This window comes from Andrographis paniculata, unplaced genomic scaffold (assembly GCF_009805555.1).
Source record: "Andrographis paniculata isolate CXL003 unplaced genomic scaffold, ASM980555v1 Contig17END, whole genome shotgun sequence".
NCBI classification, from domain to species: Eukaryota; Viridiplantae; Streptophyta; class Magnoliopsida; order Lamiales; family Acanthaceae; genus Andrographis; species Andrographis paniculata.
This window is the reverse complement of record NW_026137457.1, coordinates 716,581-742,491: the sequence shown is the minus strand read 5'-3', so window position 1 is coordinate 742,491 and position 25,911 is coordinate 716,581. Positions and strand designations below refer to the sequence as shown.

The 25,911-nt window shown below is 30.7% G+C and overlaps 6 protein-coding genes across 6 annotated transcripts in view; 4 read left to right on the top strand and 2 right to left on the bottom strand.

Annotated features, from left to right (window-relative positions):
* Window positions 1-19,450, bottom strand: part of LOC127265184 (two-component response regulator ORR9-like) — a 92,044-nt gene extending 72,594 nt beyond the window's left edge. Inside the window, exon 1 of the mRNA XM_051294895.1 lies at window positions 19,438-19,450. The gene's annotated coding sequence lies outside the window, so the exon portion shown is untranslated. The remainder of the gene's footprint in view (window positions 1-19,437) is intronic.
* LOC127265204 (10 kDa chaperonin, mitochondrial-like) lies at window positions 4,778-6,526 on the top strand. Its single transcript, XM_051294912.1, has 3 exons — window positions 4,778-4,957; window positions 5,590-5,729; window positions 6,285-6,526. Exons 1-3 carry the CDS (start codon window positions 4,853-4,855, stop codon window positions 6,331-6,333), a joined length of 294 nt encoding a protein of 97 aa, XP_051150869.1. The 5' UTR covers window positions 4,778-4,852; the 3' UTR covers window positions 6,334-6,526.
* LOC127265058 (serine carboxypeptidase-like 45) lies at window positions 6,493-9,352 on the bottom strand. Its single transcript, XM_051294732.1, has 10 exons — window positions 9,066-9,352; window positions 8,841-8,942; window positions 8,650-8,745; window positions 8,459-8,551; window positions 8,080-8,150; window positions 7,685-7,966; window positions 7,473-7,597; window positions 7,085-7,177; window positions 6,899-7,016; window positions 6,493-6,806 (listed from the first exon to the last, which is right to left on the bottom strand). The coding sequence occupies exons 1-10, from the start codon at window positions 9,316-9,318 to the stop codon at window positions 6,618-6,620; spliced, it is 1,422 nt and encodes a 473-aa protein (XP_051150689.1). The 5' UTR covers window positions 9,319-9,352; the 3' UTR covers window positions 6,493-6,617.
* On the top strand, window positions 12,503-14,090 carry LOC127265209 (mitotic-spindle organizing protein 1A-like). Its single transcript, XM_051294920.1, has 2 exons — window positions 12,503-12,968; window positions 13,888-14,090. The coding sequence occupies exon 1, from the start codon at window positions 12,737-12,739 to the stop codon at window positions 12,962-12,964; it is 228 nt and encodes a 75-aa protein (XP_051150877.1). The 5' UTR covers window positions 12,503-12,736; the 3' UTR covers window positions 12,965-12,968; window positions 13,888-14,090.
* Window positions 14,027-18,834, top strand: LOC127264413 (acetylserotonin O-methyltransferase-like). The gene is made up of 3 exons (XM_051293941.1): window positions 14,027-14,695; window positions 17,067-17,846; window positions 18,479-18,834. The coding sequence occupies exons 1-3, from the start codon at window positions 14,027-14,029 to the stop codon at window positions 18,815-18,817; spliced, it is 1,788 nt and encodes a 595-aa protein (XP_051149898.1). The 3' UTR covers window positions 18,818-18,834.
* A 3,362-nt stretch (window positions 19,451-22,812) lies between the features above and the next one.
* On the top strand, window positions 22,813-24,749 carry LOC127265133 (acetylserotonin O-methyltransferase-like). The gene is made up of 2 exons (XM_051294816.1): window positions 22,813-23,608; window positions 24,316-24,749. The coding sequence occupies exons 1-2, from the start codon at window positions 22,853-22,855 to the stop codon at window positions 24,652-24,654; spliced, it is 1,095 nt and encodes a 364-aa protein (XP_051150773.1). The 5' UTR covers window positions 22,813-22,852; the 3' UTR covers window positions 24,655-24,749.
* Window positions 24,750-25,911: the final 1,162 nt, after the last annotated feature.

Sequence of the window (25,911 nt, the reverse complement as noted above, 5' to 3'; positions counted from 1 at the left end):
TATACTTTTATTTTGGAACGTTTAATTACAAAGTAAATATTTTATTAAATACTTCATTTTTTTTCACAAATACCCTTATTTTACATCACTATTATTTCTTAATCACTGCCACCAAAAGTAAATGTTAGTTTGTATGTGGACGGATGAAGTATATTTTTACAATTTTTTAAAAACTCTAAAATTTCTGTCAAAATGGAAAGAATAAGGCTTTATTGGGGGTTTTTAAAATTTTGAAAAAAAAAAATTGAGTATGATATAAAATTATTAATATTTGATTTGATATTTTTTAAAAGAAATAAAGTTGGTCTTTTTTCACAAAAATTTTCAACTTAATTTTCTAAACAAATTAATACTTATTACATAAATTTATTAATTTTATATTATTTACATAATTCTCTATATACCAAAATACAAAACAAACACACCCTAAGAATTTAATAAATAATTTTATTTTTTTTAAAAAATTAGCAATAAAAAATTTAAAAAATGTCTGTGTAAGAAAGGAAATAGCCTTAGGTAGCACTGATTCTATGACCGAAAGGGCAATTCTTTGTGGCCCATAAATAAAAAAATTATATTTGATTAAAAAGTGAGTAATCTTTCTTAATTTACCTCTCTTTCTCTCTCTTTCTCTCTAGAAGCTTTCTGGAGAGACATTCCTTCTTAAATGGATTCAGAGGAAATAAAAGCTTACAGAAAAAGAAATGATAAAGAAAACCAATTTTGTTTGAATTTGAGCTCCAACAACCGCATTAATGGCGGCATTCATTATTATTTCAGAAATTTGCAGTACATTGTGGTAATAACGACAACAAACACCAATTTCAAGAACACTGCTATTAATAATTACAACAATAATAAAATTCAGGGTTTATGATAATGAATTCATCCTCAATCTTCTTTCATCCAAAATTTCATAAAAATCATAATATATATATATATATGCACAAATCGAAACTGCTCGAGAAACTTATTACAAAATTGAATTCAGCATTACATACAATACATATCTTTATATATATATAGAATTCTTGAATGAGCAAAACTCAAGAACAACGAACAAATATACATATATATATATATGGTAGATAGATACAATTAATTAAAAAAGCTTATCTGTTGTGTAGAGGATTGGGACCAGTGTAGACTCGTCTCTTATCATCCCCAAAAACAGTTCCATAATTATCTTCTGCAATACCTTTGTGGGCTTTTTTGCCATAATAATAATAAGAAGAAGATGAAGAAGAAACCCTTTTGCCTGATCTGCTACTGGTGTGTTTGGTGTTGCCATTGTTGTCATCTTCTGCAGGTTCTTGATGTTGACGATGATGGTGATGAGTTTGGAGCACAACAAACATCATTAGAAGGAGAAGAAGCAAGCAGAAGCAGGCCCCCAATTCCCTCCCCATTCTCATATCAAAATATATATAATTAATTAATTTCCAACCCAAACCCTACTCATATATATATATGTATATGTATGTATGTATGTATGTTTGTTTGTGTATCTTGTTTCTCTTTTTGTTGATGAAATCCAAGTGAAAAATGCGCCTTGGAATTGCAGCTGCAGTCTAGGGATTGGTGGTGGTGGTGATGTGAATGATGGGTTTTTTTTAGGGTTTTGTTTGGGGTTTCTGATTTGAGAGGGAAATGGGAAGAACTTGAGAGAGAGAGAGAAAGAGGATAGAGAGAGAGAGAGGAATTTAAGTTTAGGGAAGAAAGGATAAAGGAAAGTATAGGAGAGGTGTGCTGATGACTAAGACTCACTCTTGCATGAAAAGTTCATTCCATTCTTGCTATTTTTATTCTTTTTTAATTTTTTTAAATAAATAAATGGAATTTACTCACAAATTAAATCTTTACTAATATTGGGTCATGTGATATCAATCATTTTCTTTACCTTTTTTTCTTGGTTTGTTGGATGATAAAAGTTGTTTTTGCATTAATTGGTAGAAATAACTCCCCTCCCCCCATGGTGATTAAAGGGTTGATTAGCACATAAAGTATATATATATATATATATATTGACAGAAAAAAATGAATGTTAACCACAATTTATTTCATTATAGTTGTATATATATATATATACATGATGCTGATTAGAGCGTTGATTAGTACGATATTAATTCACATATGAAGTATATATTGACGGTACAAAGTGATTGTTAACCGTAATTAATCTCGTTACAACTATATGTTAACGACATAACATACACACAAAATATGAATTGACGGTATATGGTAACAATACATATTGTATAAATTCAAATTATGTATTGTCGGTGTATACATATATATATATATATAGTAGAAAAGTATAGTTTTAATTCAATATTGATCATAATTATTCCATTTAAGAAAACCTTATTGTATATCTCACTTATTGTTTCAATATTTTTTGTATTTACATGTAATAATTAGATATTCATACAAAAGATGATACACAATCAATAGAACAATAAGAAGTACAATAGAACATAATTTAAAATGATAAAAAAAAATTTCAGTGTCATTTTTTAAGACACTACATAAATTTTTTAGATAAAAATTTTATATTAATACAATTACTTACAAAAGTGTAATAGGGCTACTAAATACATGTCTTTATTCTATGAATAAAATCAAAGGACTTGTATATATTTTTTGGGAATTTTTTTTAATAGTAATTAATGATTAAGGTGTGTAGACAATTAGTGTGATTTCCCTATAGTAATAATTTATTTATTTAAAAGAAGCTTCAAGACAAGATTATTTCACAATCAAACAGCTCTTTCTACACACTTTTTTTTTTTTTCAAAAAGATTAGATATTATATGTTTATATATGATATTTTTTTGTGCAAGAATATAATATACTTTTCCCTTATAAAACTTTTGTAATAAAAATTCAATTTTGAATTAATTAGTGTCATAATTATATTATTTGATGGAAGAATATAATACTTTTGCCCTAGGAAGCTTTTGTTACATAATTCAATTTTTAGTGTCATATCATGTTTCAGATTCCTATATTCAACCCCATTATCCTAATTTATGTTGAAACTTTCTTCTTCATTAATTTTATTATATATATGTATGTATATCTATCTATGTATTATCCGAAGTGACTACAATACAATCAAATCCTCAACTAATTCCATTGCTGTCATCTTTCAAGAAATCTTAAAAATAAAAATCTAGATTTTTAGCACTATCTTATTATGAAATTTTAGTTAAGATGAAATATAATCTATACATATAAACCCCGTTTTATATTAGAAAAAATAATTAGACACACACACACACACATATATATATATATAATTACATATACATATATATATACGTCAAATAAAAAATTGAATATGTAAAACCAAAAGATATGTAAGTATAACATGCTTAAAAATGATATATATATATATATATAGTGGAAAGAAAATATAAAAGATATATATATTATTTTTGAATTTATATTATGAGTAAGAAATGTAAATTTTGTTAAATTCAATATTTTTTTTTGCATTATAAAATATACATTAATATTGTTTGAGTGATTTGATGTTTTATAGTATTATATTAAAATAGTCACAAAAGAAATTAAAGCAATTATCTTATTTGATATTTCAATAAAAATAAATAAATAAATAAATAAAATTATTAAAAGTATTTTTAGTATATCTATATATAAAAATTAGTACAAATAAATAGTAAAACAAAATATTATTTAAAAAATAATGAAGAGAAATAAATAGAGGAGCAACCACTGCAATGAATTAGTCAAAAGAGAGAACAAAATTATATATGAATAGTGTGTTAGGACATCAATGATGACAATGATCAATGCATCAGATGAACCAAGTTTATTAAATAAATTCACAATATTAATATTAATAATTAAAAAAATCAAGAAAACAAAAATAGTAGTATGAATGAATGAATTAATTTCAAATCTTAGTAATGTAAATTAAATTTCCATTGTGACAATATTTTCACTGAGTATGGCCACATAATGATTAGATAAAAGACTAAGACAACTAAGGGTTTAATGAGTAGTGACCACTAGTAAAGATATGATCCCTATATATATTGTGCATATAAATAATGTCTCAAAAACAATTTATTTAGATATATATATATATTAATATATTATCATTAATTATATACCTATATATATAGTGATGATCTTGGTCACTTTCTTGTTAGAAATGATGTTGTCTGTCCTTCCTTTTTTCCATGCCAATAAGTAACTTTGCACCATGGCTTGTGGACATTAAATTTTCAAGATTTTAACCAACCCCAATTACCCAATTACATTTACACATACATTTTTGCAAGAATTATTATATTTACAATAATATATTTTGTGGGTTTGACCCACAATTTATATGATGGTAAAAATGTATTGGGTGGCAAGTCCATAGCAAGAATATAAAAAAGATCATCATTAAAGTAAAAGGGAATGTTAATATTGCTCCACAAGCAATCTCATGCATTTATTTCTTTTTTCAACTTTTTTTTTTGGTCTTCAAAACTTTTTATTAGTGATAGTTGGTCAAAGCCATTGTTCTAACATCATTGGAATATCAACTCCTACATTAAATTTTTCATTTTTTTTTTAAAATGTCATAATATATTATTTGGGCTTTGAATTGAGTTACCAAGAATGATTTGGGCCAAATTAGTCATTATTGGGCTGATTGTTTGTTAAATATGGGCCTACATAAGTGGGCTTGCACTAAAGGGTATTATGGTCATTTTGCATAATACTTGGCTGCCTAATTAATTCCCAAGCCGAATCCCAAAACCCTAGTTTTGGTAAAACCCTTCTTCTTCGTGTTCTTGGATTGTGCTGTCTTCTCTGCGCAGGAAATCAAATGGCGAAGCGTTTGGTGCCGCTTCTGAACCGTGTTTTGGTTGAGAAGATCACTCCGCCGTCGAAGACCACCGCCGGCATTCTCCTCCCTGAGAAAACCAGTAAGGTAATACCGACGCTTTTCGAATTTTTTTTTTTTTTCAATTGAGCTTCCTGTTTGTGTAGGTTTGATTTTGAAATTTGAAATACCTTAGAAATACTATTGATGACTGTCAGATTTGGAGGAAATGATCGACGATTCTGTTTTTCCCCTTGTGATATTTGCTTGTTTTTATTGCTTATGCTACCAGAACTTTTTGAAATTCGCAGATTGTTTTTTTATGAGGTTCGGAAATTTTCTGATGTTTTGATTCTCTGGTTAAAATAATTTTCTTTCAATTATTGTTCATCTGTGATGTTTTGATTCTTTAGCTGTTCTCTTTGAATCACGAGGAGAATGTACAGAAGTTTTTCAAAAATATTGAAATAAATTGTTGATCCAAGGGAAAAAAAAAACAAACTAATAAATAAATCAAACTATCAAATGATCCGGACAGCATGAATTAATGAGACCTATTTTCATCAGCCATGAACATGAAATTTCTTAAGATGCTTAGTTCTTTGTATTGATCGGTTGTGAATCATCGTTACAGATTGTCGATTTTCATTAAGCTGAGTTACATTTGGTATATTGGGTGCAATAATGTTCCTAAGGTTTGCATTTTTCTGTGTTTAAATTCAATTGGAACAAACACTCAGTTGAACTCTGGAAAAGTTGTTGCTGTTGGTCCCGGCTACCATAGCAAGGAAGGCAAGCTTGTTCCGGTGAGTTTGAAAGAAGGAGAGACGGTGCTGTTGCCTGAGTATGGTGGCACTGAAGTGAAGCTTGGTGAAAAAACGTAAGCATTTGATTATAAATAGATGTTTGTATTGATACTTTAAATGAAAATTCAACTTCTTGTATAATGCTATTGCCGTCCCGTATCAATTGATGCATACTTTTCTGTCACATAATTTAAAGAATATTGATATTTTATTGATAGTAAGTATTGAACAATGATTAAATGTCTTTTCTTTTTTCCCCTTGTGAATATCTGTTTTAATATAAATGTAAAAACTAATGGCATTTGTGTAGTAGTCATGAAAAAGGGAAAAATTGTTTTTATAGCGATATGACTATTTATGGTAATGCTCAATTGATTTGGGACGAAAGGAAATAGTAAAATGGGACAATAGATATGGGATAAAGCGAGTATCTTAAACGAAAACCCGTGTTTTATTTATTGAGTTTGGGGAAAAAAATCTTTGATGAATAGTATGAGACTAAATATTTGATGAATAGTATAATTTGCTTTATTTAGTTATTTTTTGTCGTTGATGGTATAATTTCTTTGACTCTTGTTTCAAATTTCTGCTGAATTTCTGATCGGGCATGCTTGTGATCGATGTTTCAGGTATCATTTGTACCGGGACGACGACATTCTGGGAACACTCCATGACTAATTTGGCCTGGTCTTATTACCATGCCGACAATTACATTACTAAGAGCGACGCATAAGCAATTTATGAGATAAGTTTCAAACGCTCTTTAGTAACTTCACATCTTTCTATCGATGAATTAATTTGTTGGAAAATCTGATGTATGAGACGTTTCTCTTCGAATTGATTTAAGAATTTGAAGTTTTATTGATGAATAGATTCCCCTGCCGCTTTTCGATCAAGTTTTGTGATACATGTAAGAAATATCTCTGTCTGCATCGAAACAGTTCTCTCTCGGCCTGCTGAATTCAGATTAGTCTTACAAATGAACTTATAACCTTGTCTGCGCGGTTGACTCGCGGGAGCCCTGTCCCTGAAACGAATGAACTAAACAGGACTAGTGACCTTGCTGGTTGAGAAAATGGCGCTTCGTGAGAAGCCCCTCTTACAGTTGCGAACGATAGATAATCCCCGTAGGCCTGTGTCCATCCTGCGACCTGCGAAACAAGTGACGATGTAGTTAGCATTGTACGATGTTTATTGTCGTGTCCTATTACCTGATTCTTAACTGTTGGAACATAACTATAACCTGTCTTCTCTCGAACCAAGGGCCGTACGTTGCTGTTGTGTTCAATCCCAGGTCTTTTGCCAGGCGATTCACCAGCAACCGAGTCCCGGTAAGCGGGAGAACAGAATCTTGATCGCCACTGTCGACATTTTTACATCATCAGCAGTTGTCTGAATCTGTTGACGTTTCTTGAATGTTAGAACTCACCTGTAAACCAGCACACGTATGCCTGACTTCACGAGCGATCCCAGAATCCCGATCGTCGGAACCTCCAGATTTTGCATGTCGTAACGTAGAACACTGTAACCAAACAAATAGCTCGTAAAGGGATCGTTTATAATTTAAAAATTGCATGAGACTCTCGTACTTTTGAAATATTGTATGAAATTAATTTTTTAAAACAATTTTATGCAATATTTTAAAAAATACAAAAAGGTAATACACTTTCTCCTAATAGAAATATTTTTGTAATTTTCTTTTAATTTGTACTATGTTTTGATATAAGTAAATGAGATCCTTATAACCGAACGAATGTAGTAATTTTTAGAGAATTTTGTGCAATATTTTCAAATATGACGAGGGCGAAAGACATTACTAGCTGCAAATGCCCCATTGTTTAACCCCGACGAGGCTTGCGTGGAGCGCTTCCTGCACGTCTTTTCTGTTAAGGTACATCGTCGTTTCATCCTCGACGCACACATTTATCTTCGGCTCCTCCTGCTGAAAAAAAAAAAAAAAATGCGACAAACTTCACCGGACCATCCAATACGGTCGCAAACACAAATTTACGACAAAACGATTCAGTACCGTCTGTTTCAGCGCCTCCGCCTGAAGCAAAACCGACGAAAGACAAACATCGAGCGTAACATCATAGGAATCGATAAATTGACTCATCTCCGACGACACGATTTTATTCACTCTCGAGCAGACCGGCGAAAGCCCTCCTCGCGCGGCCTCCCTTCTGATCTGCGAGTAGTTGCAGACGTGCGTGAACTGATAATACGCGGCGTCGGATATCAGTCCGTGCGACCAGAGGAACTCGGCTCTCGAATTGAAGTCGGTATCGAATTCGAGAAGAGGATTGCCAATCTGATGAAGCCCAGAAAAAAAATCAAAGAACACAAAAGAAAAGAATGATGAATCAAGAATTTGCATAAAATGATGTAAATTGTGATCCAATAATTGATGTTCTTGTTACTCACTGCAATCCCTTTAAGATTGATCTTTGATTTGGAGTGAAGTATGAGATTAGCCAATTGTGGAACATAATGCCCTGTTGAGGAATCAAACAAACAACATTTTTTTTAGACAAAGAAACCATGGATTTGATGATGACAACCTCAAATAAAATGTACTGTTAGAGTAGTGATTAAGGCTAATCACCACATGAACAATTAGTTTTTTAGTGTGTTTTTGTTTTATCAAATTTTCTTGGGTTTTTATTGTTGATCAGATAATTTTTTTTCCAAAAACATCAAATAAAATAGTATTTATTTTATATTTTTTATATTATGAGATTAATTTTACATCGATGGAATTGTAGTGGGACAAGAAATGATTTTTCCCTAAAAACAAACATACCTCCATAGCTTTCTCCTGTGATGTAAAACACTCTGTTCTTGAACTCTGGGAACTTCTCCAGCCATTTCTCGAGGAAATTAAGGTTGTCCCTAGCTATAAACAAACAGAACAATTCCCATCTATCTCCAAGATCCAAACAATTTCAAAAAAGGACTTTTTACAATTCCAAGTCAACGAAAAAGGAAAAAAACCTGTGATTTCATCATTGACAGATTCATAGAAAGATTTATTCTTAGAATAGGAGAATCCAACTCCAGCAGGTGATTCCAAGTACAAAATATTAGCCACTGCAAGATTCAGTTGCAAATCTGAATTTAAATCAACTCTTGAACAATAAATGAAATAAATTTCAAAAAGATATAAAATCCAAAAAAGGTGTGACCTTTATTCCAACTATAGCTATTCCTCACCAATACATTCCCATTTGGTTGAAAAGGGCCATGTTCACTAAATGCCCCTGCCCCAATCGAAGAACATCCAGGCCCTGCCCAACAAAAACCCATCTAAATTATTACCAAAGAGATTGAAAAAATGAAAACCCTTTTCGATTCTTGCAAGAAAATCATAAAAAATGGAAGAAGAGGTTGAAATTTTCTTGTTCTTGTACCTCCATTTAGCCAAAGAACAAGAGGCTTTGATTGGGGCTGATTTTCTGCCTCAACAAAGTAATAAAAGTAGAATCTTTCTTGATTTTGAGGCACACCAATGTTAATGTAACCTGAATATTGCTGGAATTTGGCTTCTGGTTGACCTGGCAGATTCACTATTCTGTCAGATTGAGTTAGAGTTACAGACACCATTAATGTGCAGATTAGAGCTGCCAAGATTGGACAGTAGGTGGGATGAACTGACGCTGCCATGGCTTTGGGGAATTGAAGAGATTATTTGGTGTGAAAAGTGACTATATATAGTCGTTGGTCCAACCCTTTTTTTTTTTTTTTTTTTCAACGAGATTAGTTCGAATTTTTTATTTTAAAATAATATTCCCTCGGTCTATTAGAATTAGTTTATTTGGGCCCGACAAAGTGACAAGTGGTTGAAGGTATTTTTAAAATTTTATTAAAGTAAACAAAGAAAGAAAGAGAATGTAAATAAGTGTTGAATAGAGAGTTATAATTAAATATTTATTTGGTAATTTTGCCAAATTAGTAATGAAATAAATATAATAGAAAGACTAAAAAAAAAAGTGAGAATAAATTTTGGGGACGAGAGAGTAATTAATTATTAATAATTTCAATTAAAATTCAATTAGTGAGCAGTTAAGAAATATATTAGTAAAAATAATTATGATTTAATAAAAATAGTTTTAAATTAAGATTAAAATGACTAAATAGTTTAATTAAAATAAAAAAATTATAAATTATGAATTTTAAAATATGATTAAAGTGTATAATTGCATTTAAAAATGAAAGGACAAATTATATGAGACCTACAAAAATATAAACAGTGGACAAATTAAATGGGACGAAGGAAGTATATTTTATAACTATTAACACTTATACCTTTAGAATTTGTTTGATAGTTAAATTTAAGTTTTAAATAATAAAATTATAATTTGAATAATGATTTGATATTATATTATATAAATAAATATTGATATGATATTTTGATTTTTAAATTAATGTTTAATGTAATAAAGAAATGGTAGGTAGTTAATATGATATTTTGGAAAGAGACAATTAATGAATAGTAAAATTTGAATTTAATTTTTTCCCAAAAATAAAAGCAATTACATATTTGAATTTAATTTTAAATTTTTATAATTATTTGATGTAATATAAACATATGTTATATTGATGTTTAAATGCTAATGTCAATTTGAGTGTAACCTAAAAAATAAAAGTAAAATTTTGATTTTATATTTATGTAAAAATTAAATTTTAAATTTGAATTTATTTTATTTTTCAGAAAATAAAAATATAAAACATATCCACCTATCACATTTATTTTTATCTTTTTAGTATAGAAGAAAATCAATCAATATTAAATATTTTAGAGTAAATTTTATACTATAAGATATTGCTCAAATTAAAATTTTTTATAGTTGTACTTTATTTTTATTGTTGATTATATTTATTTCTTTCGAGCTTCTTCTCATTTTTCTTTGGCACCTATGGTAGAGATCGGAGATATTTGGCCTCCAAAAGAGATTAAAGTTTTAAATTCTTGGAAAAAATATAAAAATTATTTATTTATTTTTATTATTTAATAATTGGTATACTGTTTTTTGAAAATTAATTTTAATGCATAAAATATTTAATATAAAAAATTAAATAAAAATGATTTCAAAGTTTGTTTTTTTTTTCTTTTGTTATCTAATAAAAAATAATTAAAATAAAATTGCGTTACAAGTATTAAATCAAACTAATTAACTATATAATACAATATTCCTTAAACTTCATATCCAAAATTAAAGAAATCGAACTAATTGGATGGGATGAAAAGAATATAAAAGAAAGAATATAAAGGGTGTAATGTAAAATTATGATATGTCAAATCTGTGTGTCGCTAAAGTTAAAAGAAACATAAAAGGGTGATTTGTTTATTGTTTGTGGAGATGTGTGTAAAGAAAGGGATGTGTTTGTCCTAAGAGGGGAAAGGGATTTTTGTAGGTGTGTTTAATTATGTATTCTTTTTTTCTTTCTTAAATAAAAATTTGAAAAAATATGTTCTCTATCCTATTTTGAAATGGACTTTTTATAGTTTTATAGTAATGGATTAAAAACTATTATCTCCGTTCAGTTCTAAAAATTTAATTTACTTTTTGTATGTTGATATTTGAATATTCATTATTATATAAAAATATAGTACAAATTATAAAAAAATAGCAAAAATATTTCTATTAGTATCTTATAATATTATTATAATGAGATTTTCGCAAAAAAATTATACACATATAAGGATATTTTTAATGTTAAGTATAATTAAATGAGATCCTTAAAATCGGATGGAGGAAGTAATATTTTTTTCGTCCCAAACATTGCGCAATATTTGAGTTCGACACAAAATTTAGGTGGATACTATTAAGTAGGATAATTTGAGATAATTCGAAAATAAAGTGATATTAAATATGCATTTTTTTTTTTTATTTGAATGATGTGATGAGAAAGTAAAATATATATATATATAATTAATTAATTTTAAATTTAAAAATATTTACAACGAGTTAGGGATGAAGATAACTTGTTAGAAAATTTAGGTATTTGATGTAATATAACAAAACTCGTTAAAAAAATGTCAAAGAGAGTTTGAACCAATTTGACTGTTATATCAACTCGACCATCCATTATGATATGCTTTGTGTTTTGGTTTTTCTTTTTTTGAAGTGAGTTTGAAAAAATTGTTCGAATTTGATACTTATGGTGCGTTGGTTGGGGGTTTGGATTTTGAATTGAAATAGTTGTACGATGTGATATAAATAGGTGTCAATATCATATTTTGAATATAAAATTAATTTATAATATAATATAAAAAATAAAAAAATAAGTATTTGATTTGATATTTTTTTTTTTAAAAAAAAATTGAATGAATAATAAAAATCTGATAAAATCCAAAATATTTTATTCAAAAAAACATTTGATAAATTTGACAAAAGATATATACCTCGTTTTTTTTTTGGTTGGTGGGTTGGGTGAGTGTGAGTTTGAATTTGATGGAGCCTCTTCCATTTTGATTATTATTATTATTATTATTATTATTTGACTTTTTGTGTTTTGTCATGGAATCTAAAGATTTTCATTGTATTTGGTTGGAAGTTTTATAATTTGTAATATAATTATATACTCTTTCCGTCCCATTGTAAAAGTCTATTTATTTTGTGCGTTATTGTATTGATATTTTTATATTTGTATAATTTTTTTTATATTATAAAATATTTTTATCATTTTTTTTTATTTGTATTATATTTTTATATAATAATTAATGTAGTATTTAAATATCAACGCACAAAAGACCTTAACTTAAACATGGAAGAGATTAGATTTCATATGAAATTTGTGTATAGGAAGAGAATGTCTATAAATCATTTACAACTCATAACTGATTTATTTTTTTGTTTGACGAGAGATTTTTTTAGTTAGTTTTGAAACTAATAGCCGAACCGCCTGTGCAAGAGATTTTTTAAATTAATAGCCGAACCGCCGGTTTGGAACGAATGGGCAAGATCCATGGCTTAGTTTTTCTTCACTGTCGCCGCCGATCTTCTCCGTTTGGCGTCGAAGAGGCGTAGATCGAATCCAGTAGAAGTTGTTTAAGATCTTAGATTTCAAAGTTAGGGCGATGAATCCCGAGGCTGCACGGACTGCGCGGGAATCGCTGGATTTGGTGTTCAGAATGTCGAATATTCTCGAAACCGGCCTCGATCGGCACACGCTTTCGATCCTCATTGCGCTTTGTGAAATGGGAGTCAATCCGGAATCTCTGGCCGCCGTCGTTAAGGAGCTGCGCAGGGAATCACCGGAGTCTTCTTCCGCCGCTGCTCCAGAAGCAGATCCATCGCCTCCTTGACGAGGTATTGGAGGAAGTGATTTCAGCAAATAGTTAGGTTAATTTTTGTTTGTGTATTTGATGGAATAAGTTTGCACATAATTTGAAAGTGCGTGTTCGTTGATTGTGTATTTGTGTTTTGTTTTAGATTGGATAATATCTTTCGAATCAGTTTCAATGTTGTTACTCAAACAATCATTCTGTTTTCACTGAATCCAAGGTTCTCTTTTTTGAGTGATTTTTATAAAAATAAAAAACCAATCGATAGGATCTATAGTTGTGTGATTGCATTCGAACTCCATTGATGAACTGCTGCAACTCTCGACATGTCCGCATTGATCATACTGTTTAGATTTAGGAAGTTCAAAAACACATGTTCCCAAATTGATCACGTTGTTTAGAGTTTGTAAGTTTTGAAAGATGAAGTCCAAGTGTGGCGAGTAGAAGGAGATTTGGGCTGTCCAAACACATGCAATTCGAAGATCCGTTGAGTATGTTAACTAGGATCCAGCATGATTCTTAAAAATGGGGATTGTGTTTGAGAGTTTTCAAACGGCAGAAGTAACTTCTTTAGTTGAATTTAGCTTCCTTGATCAGGTATGCGATTGTTTTGCAATCTTAATTAAGCTTCATACGGTGTCGAACTTAAAGTTGATGTCAATACATGGTAGAGATGTACACTTGTGTTTTCTTTATTGGTGAATAGACGAACACAACCAAAGTTATATGCAACCAATTCCCGAGTATTATGATAGCATTCTATGATCTTATAGTAAAATCAAAACCCCATCTGGCTGATTTGCTATGTTCTATGGGAAAACAGAGTTTCTTGGAAATCAATGCTTCTTGTTTTCCTGTTCTCGCATTCGGAAAATAGTTGTCGCTAAATTAAAGTTGCGTAGTTTATGGGTTTGCTTTGATCGTAGCTTAACTTCCCGGTGCAGGTGGGAGCCATGAGAGATTGAATTACTAGGAGCAGAAAATGTCAGTCGGCTGAGAAGGAATTGGTGTGCATTGTAGCATAGTGATTTGGGTAGAAGCAAGCTCAATATATTGTATCTCAATCTCTCCACATAAAATAGGATGGGATCTACTTATTTTGTTTATGTAATCCATGAATTGTCTTTACATCAAATTGAATTAATGATTCGGAGAATCATTATTATCTGCCGCGTCTTGAGGTTCTCGACTCGCCTCCGCATCTTCAAGGAGGTGAGAATGGACGGTCGAGATTCATCGATTGCTTACACCCACAAGCCCTTTTCCCGTCTCCTAACAAATGATCGCATGGCTCCTTTATTTCTATTCATGAGTAGTCCCGAGATGATTTTCTCGAAGTTGAGCTTAGCCAAGGCTGTTACGCTCAATTCAAATGCTTTTGAGGTGACGCACGGCATAGATATTTGGAAGTATTCCGCGGCCAATCCGTCGTTCAATGAGTTGTTCGCCAAGAGTATGGCGCCCTTAGATAGCGCCCACGTATCGTTGGTGCTCGAAAACTACCCCGCCGTGTTTGAAGGGATTAGTTGTCTTGTGGATGTCGGGGGTGGTAATGGAACGGTGCTCCGTATATTGGTGAAGGCGTGCCCGTGGATAGTCCGAGCCATTAACTTCGATCTTCCTCATGTGGTGAGCTTATCGGGCGGAGGCGATGATGCCGTGTCGAGCAAGTTGGGGGCGACATGTTTTCCGAAATTCCAAGTGGCGACGCTATGTTGGTTATGGTACATTAGTCTAATCGAATATTTTTCTTAGGAGTTTTCCGTACGATGAAAATGATTATAATGCTGATTATGACTAATCAGCACTGTATTGATTAGATCTATATAACATATGAAATATAGTTTGATAGTAGCATGTGCTGAGATCAATTGTAATATATGCTATTCGATCTATTATGTGTTACTATCCGTTCATATGTTATATTTGTATTATATTGACTTATAGTTTGTCGCTATATCTCATTTGTTGTCATTATATATTTGTGTTTCTATTGACTAATTATGCTTAGTATAGTAATAATCTCCATATACAATATGCTTGCTTATAAATTACAATATAAATATTGTTTTCGAAATAAAGATTGATCAATTAATTAGTCTTCGCAATGTAAAGGCTAATATTTTGTGGTCATAATCGATACTCCATGATTGGGACGACTAAGCGTGTGTAAAGATTTTGAAGAATTGCATAGACTCAGTATCAAAGGAGACGGAAAAAGTGATTACTATGGACAATGTGATCATCTTATGTTAAGAAGGGAGGTTGGAAGTCCGGATCCCTTCTTAAATGATGTGTGGCAAATTCGCTGCTGGTGTCAGAGGTTTGATTTTATTACTTCATGATTACGAGACAATCTCTTACGGGACTATATTAAAATATATTTATATTTTTTTGATCCGATATATTAAAATATTTTTTGTTCTCAAATAAGGATAAGCATGCTGGACGAAGAAAATACTTAAGAAAAAAGAAAAAAACACAACTTTGTGTTCACAACGAACGAATTTCTACCATGTCCAAATATAGCATCCATTTTGTACGTATTATCAAGTATAAAATAAATTAATTGAAAGTTTTAATATAAGGACAACAATTTCCCATAAATTAATTGAAAGTTTTAATATAAGGACAACAATTTCGGCTCAACCAAGTTTGTTCTGATCTTATTACCATTTATATAGGAACAAGACAAACTCTACAAATATTTTATTTATTAGGGCATCATATCATATTATATATATATTCTCATAATTTTAGAATTTTATTTTATTTTTAATATCATGTTTAAATAATTAATTAAAAATTGTTAAAATAATAAATAATTCAATAAAATTATAATTTATTGGAATAATAGAAAACAAAAATATGGATAAAATTATGTTTCATTATCTATATGTATATATATATATACTTGACTTTTAATTTTATAAAATATTCGATTAAAAATCTTATTATTTATCTTTATACTAATATATTTTCTTTGATTTTTTTGATACAAAATACAATGATCAATCATACTTAAAATTTTAGAGAGTGTTCGTAATTCGTTGTTTTTTCAATTCAACAGTACAATTTGCGACGGGATGTTTGTAGTTCGACTAGAATTTATAGAACATGACATATCTTTTTTGTTCGTTTTCTTGATCTTAAATTTTTGTGATTTTTTTTCTGTTGATATAGTGGTGATTGAAGCGTGTTTATATGTATTATTGAAAGACCTTGTATATAATTTGATCATAGTAGATTTTTTTTTTTGGCCGGACAAACCCGTGATTGTCTTTTTTATCTTGACAGATTTTCCATTAAAAATTTATAGTATTTTTTCATATTTTATTTGTAAATATATTTTGTTATTGTTTATCATATTCTTGCAATGGGATTGCAATTTTCTATTAATATATATAGTGAAATCTTTACAATAACTTTTTTTGTTTAATTTTTAAAATTTTAAACTTGATTATGCACAAATTAACTTTTGCATTATATTGATTTTATTATTTTTATTGTTATGTATTGTTTTTAGTTTTACTAATCAATAATTAATCTATAAGATATATTATGGATGTCAGTATAAAATATATATCAATACAACATTATAACCAATAAATATTACTCCCTACTCCCTCCGTCCCACGTACCATGTTCGCCGTTTCTGTTCGTCCCACATTCTATGTCACATTTCATTTTTTAAAATGATTATACACTTTAATCTCATTTTAAACTTTTTAATTTATTTTTTTTTAATTTTAATTAAACTAATTAGTTATCTTAATCTTAATTTATAATTATTTATATTATAGGATAATTATTTTCACTAATACATTCTTAATTATCTACTAATTATACCCCTCCTAAAATACCGTGTCTACACTGTAGCAGACGGTATGTGGAACGGAGGGAGTAGTTCGTAAAAAATGATCCGGTGGTGTAGAGTCTCGTGACTGCAAGATCATTGATTTAAACTCCTGACACCTACGAATCCACCTGCGACATTGAAGCCCTGTAACCGATAATTTTCGATATAATAATTTTAAAAATCAACAAGACAACAACAATAATAAATATCGAGAAAATACATTTATAAATAGCGAGTTGAAGCACATCCTTTCACATCAAGTGAAAATTGATCGTACAACAATTGAACATGGCGTACGAAGAAGAAGAACAAGCAAAGGACTATGTCCAAAAATGCATCTTCAAGGCGTTCGAATTGTACATGATGAGATGTGCCATCAACCTAGGAATTCCCAACATGGTCGAAAACCACCCCGTCGGCGCCGTGACGCTGCCGGAGCTCTCATCAGCGTTGGATTGCAAGCCATCATTGCTCCACCGTGTCATGAGGTACTTGACTCACCACGGCATCTTCAAAGAGGTGAAAACAGGCGATCAAGAAGATTCTCCGGTTGGTTACTCCCAAACGGCCGTTTCCTGCGCTCTCTTAAAAGACAACTTTGCCCCTATTATTCTACTTGAAAGTAGCCCGGAGTCGGTTGCCTCCTTCTTGCGACTCGACGCATTCTTGACATCAAAGAATAGCGACATCAGCGCTTTCGAAGCAGCCAACGGTGCGGATGTATGGAAGTATAATGCGGCCAATCGCTCTTTTAGCGAGTTGTTAAACGAGGGGATGGCGTGCGTGGCAAAGTTCACAGTATCAAACGTAATCGAGGATTGCGCCGACGTATTTGAGGGGATCAACACGTTGGTCGACGTTGGTGGTGGCAACGGCACGACATTGCGCGCCATTGTAAAGGCATGCCCGTGGATCACTCGAGCCGTCAATTTCGATCTTCCACACAACGTCTCGTCCTTTTCATCCAACTGCGAAGATCGGATCGAGCACGTAGGTGGCGACATGTTTGTGTCTATTCCGAGCGCGGACGCTACTTTTTTAATGGTACGTATATAGAAAATAGTTATGGTGCTGACTGAGGTAAGTCATACTTTTTAATTTGTGTGTACATAAAAGAACAGTTCTATGTAGACTGAGGTAAGTCAGCAATATTCATATTGAGAAATTAACATATGCTTTTATTTAATAATTCCTTCGTTTCCATATAATAGTTATGTTTTATCATTTTTTTCTCATCTCAAAATAATAGCTCTATTTCTATAAATAATTATATCATTATAAAATTATTATTATTTTTTCATTATTATTATTTCTAGTACAATCACAACGTAAGAAAGTTTTTTCTACCTATATATCTATATTTTTTTATCAATTACTTATATAATAGTAATATTTCTTAAATCTCGTGTTCAATACAAATAAAACTATTGTTTGGGATGGAGGGAGTGTAATATAGTTCTTGCGTTAAAATCACTAGTAGCATGTTTTGCGTGAAATTATGTCATGCGATGTAAGTTCATATGTAACGTAAATGTTATGTTAACATAAATTGTGTAGTATATGTAGTTATATTGTGTATTGTCTCACATCATGTGTGATGAGATCGGCACTATACTAAATTTTATAATTTAGTACAATAACTGCAACTATATATATGTAATAACATCTCGTGACAGTCAGTATTGCACGATTGGGACGATGAATCCTGTGTGAAGATCTTGAAGAATTGTGGGGAGGCAATTCCAAAGGGGAGCGGGAAAGTGATAATTGTGGATATTGTGGTCGATGATGATAAGGATGTCAACGATACCGACAACCTTAATAAGAAAAACCGCAGAGATTATCATATGGCTTTGGACATAGTATTGATGACACATACGAGCAAAGGAAAAGAGAGGACATGGAAAGAATGGACCAAAGTTCTAACATCAGCTGGATTCACTCGTCACACCATTAAACACTTAGCGGCTGCACCTCAATCTGTCATCGTTGCATATCCCTCGACATCGATTTAATGAAAATTTCAAATGAATTTCGAATGTTCAATCAATAAAATATATAATTGTTGTTTTCTTGGATGTTTTCTTTATGTGCTTCTTCAAATTTAATTATGTCGTATGTTCTATCAATTAAATAAATCGTGTTATTGAAATCTTTTGCGCAAATCTTCAATTTATTTTATTTATTTATAGCGCAAGTCTTTTTTTTTTTTTTAAGAAAAAAAATTCTCTCATAAAATTTCCATTTTCTTGTAGTAAATTATGCTTAGAATATCACACTATTTTGTTTAATTATTGTTATTCGGAACGGTCAGAATGTTGACTGAGCAAAATCAGTACCGTGCTGATTTGACCCGTCAGTATGTATATATATATATATAATCAAGATAAACAACACAACACATGTATATAATATTTTGTAAAATATTATATTAATTCAAGCACAAATCGCAAGCACAAACCAAACACACTTTCACAGTGTGTTTTTTTGCGTTTTAAAATTTATTTGGTATTAATAATTGAATGTGATATTTTGTAAGAAAAATAATATTGAATGTAATTTTTTTGTATGCAACAAAATAAACATAAAAATTGCGGGTATGTTTGGTTCTAGTTTGAAATTAATTTGGAATGACATATATATTGATTTGAATTTTTATTCAGATAGTATTTCGATGTGTTTGTAAAAAAATTAGTATATTTTTATTGAAAACTATATAGAATGAATAACATTGATTTTAGTTTAAAACCATAAAAGAACAAACTCAGAAAATTAATGAACCCATATATTTGAATTAACAATGCCCAAAAAACCTAACATTTAAAGTTGACTCATTTTATATTGAAAACATTGTATGTATTTACTAGTATTTTAGTTCCGAACAAAAATTGATTATCGTATGAATGATCGCTTCTTTAGTAATAAACAAGAAATATTGAATCAAAGAAAATTTGACGATGGCAGGCCGTGCTGCACGATTGGGATGACGAATTGTGTGTGGAAGACCTTGAAGAATTGCATAGAGGCAATCCCAAAGGAGACTGGAAAGTGATCATTGTGGATATTGTTAATAGTCAACGACAACGAGGACGAGGATGACAACGACAACCTTAATAATAAGAAGGAATTCAGAGACTATCATGTGACTTTGGACATAGAAATGATGCTCACACAGCCAAAGGGAAATTCAAGAGAATGGGGCAATGTTCTTAGATCAAATACAACATTAAACATATTCCAGCAGCTCCTCAATCTCTCATGGATGTTTATTCCTAATTAATTATAATATATATATATATATATATATGAGTTTTAAGGATTTGATCATTTGATTCCCATGAATAAGCAAATTCTATCCAGAATAAATTAATTTTAATACAAGTTCCTTAGTAAAAATATTATAGAAAATTTGTCAAAGAATTAATAATAATAATAAAAGGATAAGTAAAAATAATAGTAACAAATTAGTTAATATTTGTAAAGTAAAAGTGATGAAATTGTAAGCCAACAAAATTTTTACCATCCTAGTGTGATTTTTCCGTCGGGCCAGGTTTGCAAGGTATTATTAAGTTCGGCTGGGGGTTTATCCAGTGCACACTTTCGGGTAGCGACTGCGGGTTCCCACGTCATCCAAAAATAAAATTGTTACCATAAATAAATTGTGCATAAATCTAACGGATACCAAAAAAAAAAAGCCACATAATTATCTTGGATGGACGGAGCATTTGGTAATATTAATCTTTTTTTTTTTTTTTTTTTGGATAAACTGAATTTTTAGTTCCACCCTCTTTATCATTTTAAAACTTTAAGTGAATCATGTGTGAAAATAGTCCCGTAAGTAAATTTTTTTTGCTAAAATGGTCCTCCGGTGTCAGACTCGCCACGCTGGCCAGCCGTTGCTGACGTGGCGCTGACGCGAGTGACATGTCATCGCCATTTAGATATGTCACATCAGAGGACCATTTTAACGAAAAAATTATACTTACATGACATAGTCCATTTAAATGTTCAAAAATAATAAACAATGTCATATATGAGATTAAAAAAATAGTTTACCAAGATATTTTGTAAAATAAAAAATAAAACAAACTCCACTTGTCGCTGATGTAACATCTAAGTGGCGATGACATGTCAGCCGCGTCAGCGCCACATCAGCAATGTCGGGCCAGCGTGGCTAGTTCGGCACCGGAGGACCATTTTAGCGAAAAATTTTTACTTACAGAACTATTTTCAGACATGGTCCATTTAAAGTCCTGAAATGATAAAAGGAGATAGACTAAAAAACAGTTTACTATTTTTTTTTTAGTTATTAATGTAGAAATATAGAGATATATGGTTTGTTTGGTTTTGGTGTGAGTATTTTAAATTTATGATTGATTTAAATATGGTGTGTTTGTTTTGTGAGATTGTTGAAAATGAATTTTTTTTAATGTAAAGTATAGAAAATTGTGCATAAAAATAATGAATGTAGGTAATGTATTATCTTTTTTTGGAAAAATGTGTTGAAAGAAATAATAGAAAGAACAAAACCAAGAAAACTAATTTAAATCGAATCGTAAAAAAATGATGATAACATATTTGGACGATGAATCATATGTGAAGATCTCGAAGGTGTGTCTTCTTTCAATTTCTACAATTCACGATACATATTAATAAAAATATATTACTTCATTCTAAAAATATTTAAAAAGTAACAAAAAATAAATATCCTTTTACTACTATTTTGATGATTTTTATTAACTAACAATCAAACTCTCCAAGCTAGTTTTTTTTTTTTTTTTTTTTTGTCTATTCGTTAAACTTATATATAATTCTTGCAGAAAATAATTTTATTACACTCACTTTAACTTATAATAACCAATTTGTCACTATTTCATTTTTTCTACTTACCACATTATATCTTTTTTACCAATTCTTTAATAATTTTTCTATAATATCATACTTTACTATTCACGTGTATTTTTACATTAAAATATTTTCCATGTTCAAACAAAGTGGCATAAGCATGCTGGACGGATAAAGTACATAAAAAAAGAAGCAAAATTGCACTAAATTCATTCGCAGTTTCACGAAATTGCGCAAAATTCACATATTTTTAAAATTACGTAAAACTCTCTTATGGTTTTATAAATTTTGCGTCTAATCCCTTCGGTTGTCTTTATTTAACGATATTTGACTTGCACGCGCCCAAACTACGATTGAGTTACATAATCTTCATTCTTAAACTCCTGAAATTATAAAATTTATTTGTTCCTTCTATATTTAACTGAAAGTAACAGCAAAAAAATTTTTAGAATCAGAGAAAAATAACTATTTGTAATTTGGATGATTTAAAAATAAAAATTTTGAAACTCATTTATACTTGCGTGTAGATGAGACACGTTAAATAATAAGGATGATCGAGGGGTCAGATACAAAATTTATGAAAAAATAAATAAGTTTAATACAATTTTAAAATTATGAATTGTAAAATTACAAATAAATTTTGTGCAGCTTTGACAAAAATGAAAAATAAAAATAAAAATTAAACAACTTTGTGTTCACAAGGAACGAATTTCTACCCTATCCAAATATAGCATCCATTTTGGATGACGTATATCAAATATAAAATTCAGTGAAAGTTTTAACCTAAGGACAGCAATTTCGGCTCCACTAATTTTGTTCTGATCTTATTACTATTTATATAGAGGAAGAAGACAGACTCTAGATATTTTATTTATTAAGGCATTTTATAAAATACACCCGATTATTTATTTTTATTTTATTATTTAATAACGTTGAAATTTGCGGTAACTATTTTTCGAATATTTTATAGCTAAATCCTATTTTCTAATATTAACAATGGATATATACAAGAATTGCATTTGTACCAGGGTACTCTAGCAATATTTTATAAATAGTAAAAGATTGAATTTTTAAAAATTTTAAATATAGTAATTTTAAAAAATCAACAATAATAATAAATATCGAGAAAATAAATTTATAAATAGCGAGTTCAAGCACATCCTTTCACATAAATCAAGTTCAAATTAATCGTACAAAAATCGAACATGGCGTACGAAGAAGAAGAACAAGCAAAGGACTATGTCCTAAAATGCATCTTCAAGGCGTTCGAATTGTACATGATGAGATGTGCCATCAACCTAGGAATTCCCGAAATGGTCAAAAACCACCCCGCCGGCGCCGTGACGCTGCCGGAGCTCTCGTCGGCGTTGGATTGCTCGCCGTCATTGCTCCACCGTGTCATGAGGTACCTGACTCACCACGGCATCTTCAAAGAGGTGAAAACCGGCAAACAAGAAGATTCACCGGCTGGTTATGCCCAAACGGCTATTTCCTGCGCTCTCTTAAAAGACAACTTTGCCCCTATTCTTCGAGTTTGTAGTAGCCCGGAGTTGGTCACCCCGTTCTTGCGACTCAACGCGTTCTTGACATCAAAGAATAGCGACATCAGCGCTTTCGAAGCAGCCAACGGCGCGGATTTATGGAAGTATAATGCGGCCAATCGCTCTTTTAGCGAGTTGTTCAACGAGGGGATGGCGTGCGTGGCGAAGTTCACAGTGTCAAATGTAATCGAGGATTGCGCCTACGTATTCGAGGGGATCAACACGTTGGTCGACGTTGGTGGTGGTAACGGCACGACATTGCGCGCCATTGTAAAGGCATGCCCGTGGATCACTCGCGCTGTCAATTTCGATCTTCCACACAACGTCTCGTCCTTTTCATCCGACCACGACGATCGGATCGAGCACGTAGGTGGCGACATGTTTGTGTCTATTCCAAGCGCCGACACTACTTTTTTAATGGTATGTATATAGAAAATAGTTATGGTGCTGACTGAGGTAAGTCATACTTTTTAATTGGTATGTACATAAAAGAACAGTTACTGTGTAGACTGAGGTAAGTCATACTTTTTAATTGGTATGTACATAAAAGAACAGTTACGGTTTAGACTGAGGTAAGTCAGCAATATTCATATTTAAAAATTAACATATGCTTTTATTTAATACGTTTCAATATAATAGTTATGTTTTATCAATTTTTTCTCATCTCAAAATAATAGCTCTATTTTTATAAATAATTATATCATTATAAAATTATTTTTATTTTTTTATTATTATTATACAAATGCAACTACTTTTAATACTAGTACAATCACAACGTAAAAAAGTATTTTACCTATATATATATTTATCAATTACTCATATAATAGTAATATTTCTTAAATCTCGTGCTCAATACAAGCTCAATACAAATAAAACTATCGTTTGAGACAGAGGGAGTGTAATATATTTTTTGCGTTACAATCACTAGTAGCATGTTTTGCGTGAAATTATGTCATGCGATGTAAGTTCATATGTAACATAAATGTTATGTTGATATAAATTGTGTAGTATATGTTGTTATATTGTGTATTGTCTCACATCATGTGTGATGAGATCGACACTATACTAAATTTTATAATTTAGTGCAATAATTGCAACTATATATATGTAATAACATCTCGTGACAGACAGTATTGCACGATTGGGACGATGAATCCTGTGTGAAGATCTTGAAGAATTGTGGGGAGGCAATTCCAAAGGGGAGCGGGAAAGTGATAATTGTGGATATTGTGGTCGATGATGATAAGGATGTCGACGATGCCGACAACCTTAACAAGAAAAACCGCAGAGATTATCATATGGCTTTGGACATAGCAATGATGGCACATACGAGCAAAGGAAAAGAGAGGACATGGAAAGAATGGACCAAAGTTCTAACATCAGCTGGATTCACTCGTCACACCATTAAACACTTAGCGGCTGCACCTCAATCTGTCATCGTTGCATATCCCTCGACATCGATTTAAATGAAAATTTCAAATGAATGTCGAATGTTCAATCAATAAAATTGTTGTTTTCTTGGATATTTTCTTTATGTGATTCTTCAAATTTAGTTGTGTCATATGTTCAATCAATTAAATAAATCATGCATATTCTTGAAATTGTTTGCCCAAATCTTCAATTTATTTTATTTCTTCATAGCGTAAGTTTTTTTTTTTTAATTTTTTTTTATTAGTATGCTAGAAAAAATTCTCACAAATTTTCCGTTTTCTTGTAGTAAATTATATATGCTTAGAATATCACATTATTTTGTTTAATTATTGTTATTCGGAGTCAGGATGTTAATCGAGCAAAATCAGTACCGTATTGATTTGACTGACCCGTCAATACATATAATAATAATAATAATAATAATAATAATAATAATAATAATAAAAAGACAACTCATGTATAACAATGTATAATATAATTTTGCATATAACATATCTTGACAACAAATTATATAATTCTAGATAACACACTGTATTATTAATTTTAGCATATAAGCATACTTAAATAGTACAATACTGTAGACACTAAAAATATATGTCTAAAATCAATTAAATATCATGTATTTTGGAAGAAAATAAAATTCCAATAAAATAAATATATGGTATTTAATTATGCACATATGTTAATTTTTGTACAATAAATATCAACCATTAGTGCAAAATCTGCTTAAAATGGAAGATATCGTACAAATATTACGTGCATAAATAGAGCCATAATAAATTTGGCAGCAAAATAAATTAATCTTGTCAATAAAGGAAGTATATAAATTAATATCTTCCAAACAAGGCAATGATATAAAGATCTTGTCAATAAAGGAAGTATATAAATTAATATCTTCCAAAAAAGGCAATGATATAAAGATTTTGACGAGAAAGGAAGGTGCATAATCAAATCCGTCAAAAATGGAAAACGGCATCCGAGGGAAAAGGAAAGATTATAAAATCTTTCCATCCACGTGGCACCATCCGAAAAGGAAGCCAAGGCCACCCTCCCCTATAAATAGGAGCCTTGGCCAATTCATTTAGACACCGAAGTTCATTTGAAGACTCGCGCAAGGGTAAGTCTCTCTAGACTCTTTGCAATGTTCTTCATTGTTCTTCGTGTCCTTCGAAGCATTCTTCGTCGAAAAGTCACCAATTTGGACAAATGATCCAATATTGTTTGGCGAATCGATGAAGTTAACGTTCTTCGTCGTATGTCCGAGCCGGAGGAAGGATCAAATCTCTCAAAGC